The sequence below is a fragment of the Hetaerina americana genome, unplaced genomic scaffold (genome assembly GCF_022747635.1).
Source record: "Hetaerina americana unplaced genomic scaffold, ioHetAmer1.1.p SCAF_35, whole genome shotgun sequence".
Lineage (NCBI taxonomy): Eukaryota > Metazoa > Arthropoda > Insecta > Odonata > Calopterygidae > Hetaerina > Hetaerina americana.
In genome coordinates, this window is record NW_027286930.1 from 459,824 (window position 1) to 472,652 (window position 12,829).

The following is a 12,829-nucleotide window of genomic DNA, read 5'->3' on the forward strand; positions in this document are numbered from 1 at the left end:
CCTATCAGTTGGAGTCGTAGTATCGCTTTCCTGTAAACTACTCCGTCACATCGGAGTAGTTTACGTCAAGTCCGAGTCAAGTTTCAACATACTTCTACAAATCCATTGGTAAGAAATTTTAATATTTGTGACAGTCCTGTACAATTTGATAAGTTTAAAATATTTTGAATAATTTTGATAGAAAGGTTGGTTCACTTCCCGCAATTCGATCCTCTTTTTACTTTCCTCTTTGCTAAATAGGTATGTTAGGGAAACTTGTTAATCAGGTTCAACTGTTAAAGCTGCATAACCCGGATTATGTTTAAATATTCAGTCCTTTATTTATTAACACATATTGGCATTTAATAGTTTATTATAATTTTTGTATTGCCTGCAATATATGAGTTCGTGAGATCGTCTCAACTCGTGGTTGATTTGAAATCATCGTAGAGAAAGTAAGCATGAGTAAAATTGAGTGCAGAGAGTGAAACAAAGAAATAGCTGCATAGTTGTAACTGTTTATTCGTAATAATGAATTTGACTTTTTTCTGCCGATGGTGGTGGCAGTTTTCGTCGAATATGTAATGCTTATTAGACAGTTATATTTCCTAAGCATTTACTTTTTCATCTTCACGCTCACATTTGCTTAGAATGCTGATTTTCTGGTTCATAATATCACATGCTCTGTTCATCATTTGAAGCTTTTGTTCCTTTTCGCCCCGGGTAATTTGTGGTGACTACTGTGCTTGTGCTTTCATCTTTAGAAGAGATTTCATCGTATGTTTCCATTCGAGAATTTTATTTGGATCCAATATTTGCACACAAGCTATGAAATAAATTCTATCGGATGATGAGATAGGGCACTGTATTACCCTCGACTTGTGCACATGCTACATACGTTAATGCTTTCGGATGAAAACATGGGATTTTCTAGATTAGTGTTGATAATTTTCCGACTTGGATTGAGCCTCGCTCGTCAACGGTATTGCTCCGCATAAAACATCAAGGGAAATAGTTGATTAAGCCAATAAAGCGCTTGGAACCTGCCTCCCGCCGAAGCATCCACCCCTCCTTTTGTTCCCTCCGTCGCCGTCTCCCTCTCTCCTCCTCCATCTCCTTCTCCCCTTCCCTTCCCCTCCATCGTCCGACAACTTTCCCGCCACTCCTCTCTGCTTCTCCTCCATGGTTCCGAAAAGCGACGCCTTGACGCCGTCTCTCTCCGTGGGAGTCCAGACAGCCCCCTGGTCGCTACCCTCCCTTCCCTCCTCGTTGGACCCCCCGTCCAGTTTTCCTCGGCCCTCAGAACCCACCACTCCCCGCGGCCCCCTCCAACCTCCCAGCCGCCCCTCTGTCCCCCCTTCTCCCCGTGGATGTGTGCTCAACCCACCGCCCCCTCTTCTGCCCTCATCTGGCCCTCGCCCTCCCGAGGTCTAGAATCATTTATCCGCCTTCCTCCCACCACTGTGCCCTCGCCTCAACGCCTTCCACCCCCCCAACCTTTGCTCATTCATTTCATCGCCGGCCGCGCTGTCCATCTCGGGGAAAGAGTTTCGAATGGCCACTCGGAAAAAAAGGTTCTTCCTCACTTTCTCGGAATACTAGTATTTCCCGAGACCTTCCTCCGTCCATGAGGGGTGTTGTTGAATGCGGGCGTCTCGTGGGAAGTGTGCCTCGCTGCTCGTTCATAAATATTAAAATACAATCTTTTGCGTTGTATCCTCTTTTTGCGAGTGGAGGGTTGTGTTGCTGTTGTGTCTGGTTTAGCTCTAAATGTAGTTGGTAATTCGATTTGTAAAATTATCATCGAAAAATCGGTCTTTGTATGCGTCGGAAGCTTTGCCGTGTACTAATCCACAATTCAATATAACTATGAAGGACCAAGTTAAGAAATAAGTGAACTTAAGAAGTAATTTTCAGTAATAGTTGCTATGTTTCATCATTGTACAACTGTCATGTATAACTTATAATCTCTAATAATGTTCAATTTTTGTTGTTTCTATCTGTATACGTGTGTCTATACTATATGTATATATGTTTGGATACATGTATTTTAAATATTTCTTGGGGAAGTTGGAAATGTAAGAAGTTTTCAGACCAACGACGCCCATCGACTTTCTTTTATTCATGTAAACTTTGCTGGTTTCGGTGGTAACTGAAACTCACAGTCTAAGAGTAAATTTGAAAATAATATTGCGCGATTCAATTGGGAGAGCGTTAAAAAAGCTTAAATTCGCTGTTGTATATTTTATTGTTTTGTTTAAGCAATGCGTCATTCTGCTCTTCCTCACAAAGCGTCAACGTTAAGCTAACATCTTCCTTACATTATTACTCGTTGAAAATTCGAAGTAAAATTTTATGCATTCCTTAACTTTTCATGTTTGAGGCTTGGTTCCCGATTTTCAATGAGTGAGCCATAATTGGGAAACACTTCACGCAGTGATGGAAACGCATTAGGCAGAATTCTCAAGCCTTTGAAGCAGTAATGAATGTGTATGCACGTTTAGGGAGTAAGTAATTCTCGGTAGAAGCATGAATGTGTATGTAACACGATTTATTCGTATTTTGAAATATTGAATTATATTGCATCAAAATATCGTCTTATTAATTGACAGTAATATGCATAAATAACTCGTCTCGTTCGTGAAATCGTCATTACCCGCTTGCACAACTTCCTATGGAATAATAACATTCAGTGAGTAGGTTTACGACCACGAAATCAAATCTGTCGCACTGCTTTTTTTATAGGCATAGTGAAGTAAGCAGGTAATTATAGGAATTAAAATTGAAATAACAAATCAGAGATTCTCTCGAGTGAAATAAATTTCGTGGAAAGCCACCCTTTCGGTAATTGATATGGATGTATTTCCAAAAGTAATGCATAACCTTTGCTGGGGTTATGTCTTTATACGAGTCTCGTGACATGCCAAAGTTGTGTTCTCTGCTGTAAGCGTATTGTCGATCTAAATGTCATAACTGTGATCTTTCCTTTTGGCAATTATACCGTTACCAGTTTATTTATATTATCTGCTTCAATGTCGCTTTCTTAAGGGAAAATTTTCTTCTTGGAAAAATTACTCTGGTTCTTCCTTTTTTGACTTTAGAATATCAAATTATACAATTATTATTAACCTTGGCTTTATCCAAGAATAATTGAAGATTTACTGCACATTGTCAATATGTAGCACAATAAAAAAATTATCGGGACAATTACAAACGAAATTGCTTCGATGGCTCCCGAGTATTTTTCAACTAGAAAGCCATCACAGATAATGTACTTTTTATTAGAGTTCTTATAGGTGAGAGCTGAATTTTACCAATGCCTTATTTCTGCTATCTGGTGTATTGGTTCAAATCTAAGGGACGTAGACGGAGGAACTGGAATCTTTGGCCTGTGTTGAAAGCTGCCAACTATTTAGATGCTGAGAATCGTCAATTTAATAAAATAATAGCATCGCGATGGTTTTTACTTTCATGGCGATTTTGTAAGTTCAATAGCCCCCCTTTTGATTTTATAATTACCAATAATTCCAATAACCGGAGCACACATTCAATCCGGGATTGTCTCTGAAAGGTGAGGCGACACTGAGTACTAAGGTGACACTAAGCCGCAAGAGACATGAAATTCACACATCTGATTGTTCGGGCAATATCTTTCACCGCGTTTCCGGATAATTCTAAGGAAGATCCATCTACGCTAATATACACAGCTTGGGTGAAGTCAGAGGTATCCAAAGTCTAAGGAGTTAAGCCCATTCCCTATGGCCAACATCGGAACACTATGCTACCACACTCATAATTTCTTTGTCGAAACGAATTGTTTTTATTAAAGTTAGGAATTATTAAATCGTGTAATATAGAATTAAATGTAAAAATAGTAAATCTCAGATATGAACTAAATTTGCTTGATAAGTTGGTTCATTTATAGGTAATGTAGTTAACTGTATAACATGAGAAACGTTTGTTTTGTTTTGGTATGTATTGCCAGTAACGGATCTCTATTCGACATATTTGTATTAATCTTAATTAATTATTGCTTCACCCCTTTTCTGGAAAATCATCCGCAAGTACAAGCGTTATAGAAAGTGATAATGACAAATTGAGGAGTTCTATTTCATAAGTTATAGTTGCATTGAGTAATTTAGAAGTAAAATTTCTCGTAATGCTAATGCTACTTGTAAATACTTCAAAATGAAAACATTGAACTATGAGGACTGAGGCACATATAAAATGACAAATGTTGAAACAAATTCTTATTCGATCTAATAGCAATGGCGAATTATGGTAACCGCAGTCGAGTCCTAAACATTAACTGTAAACTGATGTACATAGTTGCTTGTCGGTTACCTTTAATAGATGATTAAATAATAAATGTTTTCCTGGAGTATTTTCAGATTTAATGGCGTCATTGGAAATTATTTATGCTAGGCGAGTTCCGGTATTCTCGTTAACATTGGTGGTTGAATTAAGATATAAAATTTAGTATTTGATAGCCAATACGTGGTATATCCAATAAATACGCTAACTAGTGCAATCTGGCGGCCATGACCCGCAAACTAGCGGCACTAGTTGCCTGATACCCAATGAGCCGTCTGTGCTTGGCGGATCGTCGAGCTGTGCGTATGGTGCCACTTATGTTAGTTTCTGTTGTCCTTGTTTTTACTGTTTGTCAATAATGGAAATTGACGAAATCACGGAGCAACGAATCAACGTCAAGTTTTTGGTGAAGTGTGGAAGAATTGCTGAAGTTATCAAGAAATTACTGAAATGTTGACAGCTGTTTACGGTGATAATGATCTGAAGAAAACATCCGCTTTCAAGTGGATTAAAACAAACCAAAAAATCAAAAAAAAGCCGATCGGAAATTAAAGTCATGCTCCTGGTTTTCTTTCATGTCGAAGTTATTTCTCATCACGAATTTCTTCCTGAAGGACGAACTGTAAATTCTGAGTTCTACCTTACAGGTCTCAAGCGTTTGAGAGATCGTGTGCGACCAAATTTGACTCAAGGCAATTGATGGATCCTGCACCTTGACAATGCACCTGCACATTCAACATTAATTGTTCGCCAATTTCTGGAAAAAAAATCAATCACCATCCTTGATGATCCTCCTTATTTGCGAGATCTCGCCCCCTGCGACTCTTTCCAATTCACAAAATGCAAACATGCAAACATGTGGGGATCGAGATGGTGCGGGGGCTAACGTACTGGCTTCCCACCATGAGGGCGCGGGTTCAAATCCCGGCGGTGTTGAATATTTTTCAGAGGTATCTCGATCCCTACTTGAGGTGCTTTGTGGAGGGCACTTTGAGTGAGTACGCCGTCCGTCGGATGGGACGTTAAACTGCGGACCCCTTGGCGCCTTTCGTAAAGAGTAGGCTAATGCCGACGCCGGGTTTCTCTCCACCCTTCATCCTTTCCTATCCATCCCCTATGGCGCAAATGACCTTAGCTGTCGGTCGCCTCCCCTCAAAACTACTACTGCAAACATGTGATGTGGGGACATCACTGGATAGATGTGGACACAATTAAGCAAAAAACGACGAGGAAACTGAAAAGCTTAACTGCCAAGGATTTCCAAGGGTGCTTTAAACTGTGAAAAGAAAATGGAATAAGTGCATAGGAACGAAAGGAGAGTTCTTTGGAGGGAAAAAATCGATGTCGACTAAATTTTGTAAAATAAAGTTTTTATGGCAGCTCGCGTATTTATTGGACATACCTCGTATTTAGATATGGATAACACCGTAGCTATGCACTGCTAGAATATAAGGCCACTTAAATCTGTCTTTGAAGTTTATAACGCCACGCCTTTGGTAAAAGGTCTTTCCTCGGCTCAGTTTCGTGCATTCCACGGCATTTCATCACCTCTTGGAGCGAAAACAACGTCAAAAATGTTACTTGCAATAAAATATGACCCCGACAATCGAACCCGACGTAATGAAATAAACACTAAAACACCGCTCTCTTGGGGATGGGGAGGGAAGGGCGACGTAAAAGCCCAATGGTATTTTATGACCCTCGCTCTCCACCCACCTCCCGGTGGGAACGTCCGCCGCGTATTGAAGTAAGAACCGTTCCCCGTCTTTCGCTCGAGATATACACACATCCCCCCACCGGGTAATCGCAACTCGCCAAAATAATCAACCACTTCCTCTCTATTACTTACGCGCCCCCCGCCATCGCAGCGACAACCCCTTTTCCACCCACGAACCCCCTGCCCCACCTCCCCCATCTTCCTTTCAGGCGCCAACGCCCACTCAATGACCCCCTCCGCCGCCGCCCCACCGCGACCCCCCACCTACCCTTCCCCGGACCCCCCTCCTCTTCTCGCCACCCACCCCGCATCCACGGCTATCTAGGGTCTCCCCGACAGGGTAACACCATTAGCTAAAGGGGAAAGAAAAAAAATGGGGACCGGCTCTCCGATACACCCTCCATCCACCCCCTCTTTGCTCGCGTCCCGTCCCCCCCCTCGCACAAATGCTTGCCTCTCTCTCTTTCTCTCTCCCTGCCGACTGCCTTCACTATACAGCCCCGCCCCTTAACCCGCCACTCCACGTCCTAAGCCAATCCTAAACGCACGCTTCACCCCATTTCCTCCCAAATGCCCACCTCGATATCGCTAAATATTTACGAATGCCCGAGCAACGTACGCTCTTCCTTCCTCCTCAGCTGTCCCTCCTGCCCCGTCATCTCTTGCCTCCCTCTCCCCCTAAAGAGTGCCCACCTTCCCTATTCTCTCCCTCCCCCCCCCCCTTCCGAGCCTGTCTCCTTTTCGCGTTACAAGATATCCCTCTCCCTGGAAATTGATGAGCATATTTGGTGGGAGTGGACCGCACTTAGGGGCCGAGAGCGAATGCCGTTCTCGTGGAGACTTTTCTCCCCGTCGTCCCCCTCCCCTAAACTTCTATCTCGCTCTTCCCCTCCTCCTATCACCCCATTTTGCCCGCCCCCCTTCCTCTACCTGACTGCTACACTCCCACCCTCGTCACTCTGGAGCGAAAGGTTCGTAAAGATACTGCGCGCCTAGAGATATCGCTGGATTAGAACTCTCTTGTATTGCTCTTGGGGCGCTTAAAGAAAACGATTTTGATTGAAGGGGAGGGCCCTGGGAAAAAGTATTGAAATTTTCGGCACTGTTTACTCTTCATGAGAGTGGGTAGTAAAGTGAAATATGCAAGTATTTTTTATGTATGTTTCATCGTGTTTATATTTAATGCGGAAAGCCTTTATTAGTTCCTTGATCACAGACTAGTGAAACGATGGTGTACATTCAATTGACTGGCGGAAATGCATGCAGAGCCGAAATTTGTATTTTATAGCATCCAGTTTCTACATATTTTCTCGTATTGAGGTTAATATTTAAGTCAACTAGATGATCATCATTGAGGAGAGTAAAAACTGTTGTGTTTGGCACTGGGAGAGATATTTTTGTTCATTTGTCAGCTGATTTATAAACGGATTACTAACAGTACCAAACGGGGGCCATTTTATCATCTACCATATGTTTTTTCGGACTAACCGTATCATCATCGTGTAGGTCAATGATGTAATGCAATAAGATTGTTGGGTAACGAGGAATAATTTTAGAAATATACTTTTGTTTTATTCTCGAGAGTAATTTTCTCAATTAAGTAATGGTAAGTATAACTCTTTGAAGTGTGTACGCATAGTTCATAGACATTTTCACCGTATTGAAAAAATGATTTATCAATGTAAATGTGAAGGTATTTGAGTAAATGTTTATCTTAAAGCTGATGTTGGGAAATTTAAACATTAATTTGTGTTCATTTCTCTTATTACAGTTTCTTCTACCTGTACCACTTTTCGTTCTACGCGTATCACTATCGATTCAATGGACAATACAGTGGTCTAGCATTGGTTACTTCCTGGCTCTTCATACAAGTAAGTACTGCTATGTTACGGTTATCGTTTTGGTTAGCATGGAATTTAGTGTGAGTTGTTATTGATATTGTTACAATTAACTCTCAAAAGCATTATAAATTCCTCCCTTTTATCTTATGACTGCTGCTGTGCCAGGAGTTAGAAATAAGGGTAAATTAATTCATTATGTTACCTTATTTGAAAGTGAATGTGCACTATACGCCCAGAAAACCGTTATAATTCAGCTGAATTATGTTCAGGTAATGCTTCCCCACACGTCATTAATGTGAGTCATTATTTGTCAAAGAATTGTTCAGAATCAACTGCATGATGCCGTCTACGGATTAAATGTGTAGATGAATTCATTTTTCTCCGCCAATCTTTATCTCTCCTTCTCAGTACCATAATTTTTAATTATCAGCGCGCAAGAGAACCTGACCGATGATTTCATCAGTTTGTGTCGAATATTGCAAGGCTCACCATTCAATGAAGCATCGCCTTTTACATTGTCCTTAACGGAAGACACTAAAGGCAAAGGCCATGTTGTTCGATGGAAATTGTTTGGAGTACCCTAGATTCCCACGATATTTCGCAGGATGATTAATTATTCTTTATTATTCTGCCCCTATAATCATTTGTTTGCATCATTTCAGTACCAATCTCTATCTTTAAGTCTAAAAGACGTGCAATGCTTTCTTATGTTTTAATCTAGGTAACAAAATTTTCCAGCGTTCTAAGGATACCGTATACATAATTTTCTCTCTGAAAATCTTGAAAATTTTTAACTCTTCTTGATGGAATTCCCAATGGTTGCCATGCATCGAAAGCCCATAATTCTATTTTTCATAAATTTACCGTTGGTTAATCGAAGTGGTGCATGCTTGCACATTTGTATTTCAGCTTTTACAAGTATCAACACTTTTTAGTAGCATATAGTTTATTAGTATGAAATTGCGTCGATTTTTAGACAAATATGAAACCATTTTTCGTTTGAAGTTATGCAGTATATAGAATCTTATCAATTTTCTATCCGCAACCGTTTTCTAAGCGTTTGACATCGATAAATGTTTGTCTTTTTTACTATATATTTGCATTTTGAGATGACATTAGGTACGAAATATATCGCCTCAGTTTGTGAGTACGTTCTCATGTACACTGCCAGCCGTCACGACGATGTTTTGCGGGGAGGTTGGAAAACTTCTGCATCGCCTTATCATGCCAAGTGTGAACATTTATTGCAAGTATTAAAAAAGGCTTTCTGGTGACTCTTGGGGTGCTAGTTTAGTTTTGTTGCTATAACAAAACGTTAACGGGAAAACATTCATTGAATATATGTTTCTCTCGCTTCATTCCAGTTTCTAATAGGCCTATGAAGTTTTGGGCCCCGAAAATTCTTCATCAATGTTAAAATCGAGTCAATTTCACCTTTCCTGCAATTATTCTTATCCTCGCATGATCGTGTCGTGCCAGGAGTACTCCATTCTTAGTTTTTTTGAATCCCACCTTGGGGAATTGGGTCAAGGGAGAGGAATCTGGTGGTTACCCGAAGCAATTGAAGTTTCCTCCTGCGTTACACTAGGCCGTCGTCCCGCCGAATGAAAAAATCGGGACGTGGCTTTAAAAAGAGGCTTGCGGGGTAGACGGCGGGGGTTGCGGTGAAGGATGTGTTTGCGTTACCCAACCCAACGAAGGCGTGACCCCCCCCCCCCAACCGCTCGTCCTGCGTCCACCTCGCCCCGCGCGCAATCCTCCCGACGCCCCCTTGCATATTTCTCGTTGCAAATGGCTATTAACGGGCACGTCACCGCACCTTACCTCCACCTCGATCTCCCTCTCCACCCGCTCCCGTCAAGTGCACGTCAGTCCCTTCCCTTCGGGAGGACCATGTTGATGCAGCGAGGTGTTGTCAGGGAGGAGGGTTGTGAGTGTCCCATGTGGGTGAACGTTGGTGGGTTGGAGGAAGGGGGGTCGCAAGGGGACTGAAAGCGAGAGGGAAAGGAATTAAAGTGGGGGAGCGGAAGGATGCCAATTTGTGGGGCGCGGCGGAGGAAATTGAGGGAAAGATTGAGTGGATTGACTTGGGGTTGTATTCATGTTCGGTTGTCACATTGAATTTCACCAAGAGAGCCCGGGAAAATTTCACGGACCCCGTAAGATTTTTCCTCAATATGCTAATTTCACGATGAAAGCTCATTTTTTTATCATAGGCTGTCTAAGTTGGCTGATACTGAACTATCTTATCAGGTTCCTCGGACTTACTGAAGTTTCTGACGCCTCTCACTTCGTTTCTGAAAACACTACAAACGTTTTCAGAAACCAAGTTGTTATTGCTGCTCTAGCTACCGTATCCCATCCGGTTGGTTCTATATTTGATCGTTATGTAAGGTGGACATTTTTTGTGTGTATGGTAAACGCCTATTCGCTTCTTACTTTTTTTCTTCGACATTGGTTATATCCTGTTCGCCACGAAATTTTTTCGGTGGGGTCGTTTGTCCGCATGGGGAAGTTAAAAGCCGCCGCTCTGGTTGAATTTGAAGCACTTGCGGCGGCACGTTCAAAGGACGGTGGAAGAAGGTAGCCCACTCCGAAGCACCGTCGCTACGACGCGAAAGAAGTTTACCATGGGGAAACCTCAAACTTAAACTCTATAGACCCAAAATTTGCATTGATTAATTGATTAAGTATAGGCCATTAATATTGAATCTCGGTTTTGTCATTAGTGTCAATTTCGTATACTGTCGTCGCCTCCCTAAAAATAATGGGTTATCTAGATTATCTATGAGTTAATTCAGTTTTTGGAAGTAAACAGTATTTTATAGCTTAGGTTCATAGCTTAGGCCGTATCTGTTTTCGTTACCTGCCGAGTAGGATCTGTCGAACTGCGCGTTTGTCGTCAGAGCCAGTAGGTATAGTTATACGCGTCCCTTTAGGACAAACTCCACTGGTAACGTTGATAAATAATTTCTTGAAAAGTATCGAATCTGCACTTACCTGGAATTGGTAGCCTGAAATTTGGTCGTTAAACGATGAAAATCAACCTCATTTTGAAGTCCAAATGGCCCGTGACGCTGACGGGAGAACTCTAAAAATAGTATTTTCAAATAACTGGCAAAGTGGGGGACGAGGAGTTGGAGGTTGAGTGGGGGAGCGGCGAGAGAGAATTGAAGGTGTGGTTCGATCATACGGAAAGGGGGCAAATGCGAGTGGGGTTGTTTGGAAACCGTCTTTTGTTTTCTTCGGGAAGGGGTTGGAGGGGTATAAGAGTAAGAATTTCAGTTTGGGAGAAAATACTACAACGATTGAGGGAGAGAAGCTATCGGTGACCTATCAGGCTGATGATACGTGACGTTGGGTTTTTGTCGATCGGTTTCCCGTCTGCATCCCGTCTGCTTACTCTCCCATCCCGCAGTCCATACCACCTTCTGACTTATTTCATTTTATTTAGTTTCCCATTTGTTTCTTCCCTCCGGCTTTTACTTTGCTGCAGACGCCAACGCTCTACACGAAATTATATGCTGAACGAGTAGGCCTCATGAGAAAGTTGATTTAAAAAAAGTTTACTAAGTGTGGAGAATGCTTGATATCGCCGCGATTTATCTAAAAATCTGGAAGTTTTGTGGTGGGGAAATGTCCGAGGGTGTAATGGTATCGTGTTAGACTTCTGTGTATGCGTATAATTTCTTCTAGAAGTGCATTTGTTGCCCTTTTTGGTAACCTATTCCTAACTCCAGTTAAAGTTCTATAAACCTAGCTTTGCCGCTTATTTTACTGCTTCAGTTACTGCAAATACAACAATTTTAAAAGATAGAGGAAAGGAATGTTAGGTGTCCCTAATGATTCTTAATGGCATCGTCTTCCTAATAACATTTTTCCAGAGTACATTGCAAAATCTACTCTAGAACATATTGATTTTTTTCGAGTTGCATACTTTATTAGTGGCTTTTGTATTAATCATTAGTGGCTTTTGTATTGTTATTGCATATTATAAGTGCAGAAACAAATTCTTTTTTAGGTTAAAATATATTGTTTTAGCTCACTTTTATGTTTTATGTTGATTTTTAAGTTGAGTTAGTTAATAGTAATATTTGCCCGCAAGAAAGATACTTCGTTTTCATATTTTAGTCGGTGGATATGCTTCTTAAATACTGATGGTTGGAGACCAAGTTTTTTAGATTACATTTTTTTAAATCCGCTTGTTAATGAAGTTGCTATTTCTTTTTGTCTCGAGAATTTGATATCAAGTCATCTACTGACTCGCATTCTTGGTTTTTTCGTAGTCTGAGGCGAGTGATATGGTAGGAATAATGAGATCACTAGCAAAACGGAGCATGGATCACAGCTAGGATGTATTTGTGTGCTTCGCCAATTTTGAGAAGGCTTAAGAGTAAGGTGGGTTCCATTAATAAACGTATTTCAGAAGTTAATAGTTACCTAGAAGGAGAGACTATTTGTCGGAAACCGGTACATGTCTCAGCCTGCGTCTGTAAAAATAGCGAGTATAGTATATGCAGCGCTAGTCAGGTAAGTAACACTAGTATATCCCTCATCAATATATATCTATGTGTGTGTGTGTGTGTGTATATATAATATATGTATGTGTGTGTGTGTGTATATATATATATATATATATATATATATGTATGTATACGCGAAGGAAATGGTGGGGGGGCATTGGATGGGCTGGAATTGGGAGTTAAAGTAGGTAGGGAGATTTACAAATCAGTAAGTTTTGCGGACGCTCAAGGGTTTGTTTGTCTGTTTGCGAAATGGTTGCAAAAATTCCTTTACACATTGCAGAATCATTTTCATCTAAATTATATATTACCTCGCAAACCCCCGCAAAGGCGTGTGGCGGATGGCGTTAGCTCACCAGCCATGCATGCACAATCCCAATCATCACACTTCTTCGCAAATATTGGTTTGGTCATGACCTGGAACAAAGAGAGTCTCGCGAAAGAAGGTCACAGTA

General features: G+C 41.3%; 1 protein-coding gene across 1 annotated transcript in view; it reads left to right on the forward strand.

Annotated features, from left to right (window-relative positions):
• LOC139691454 (membralin) overlaps nt 1–12,829 on the forward strand; it is a 218,525-nt gene that overhangs the window by 158,936 nt on the left and 46,760 nt on the right. The window contains exon 12 of the mRNA XM_071589272.1: nt 7,782–7,881. Coding sequence (XP_071445373.1) covers nt 7,782–7,881 — 100 coding nt within the window. The remainder of the gene's footprint in view (nt 1–7,781; nt 7,882–12,829) is intronic.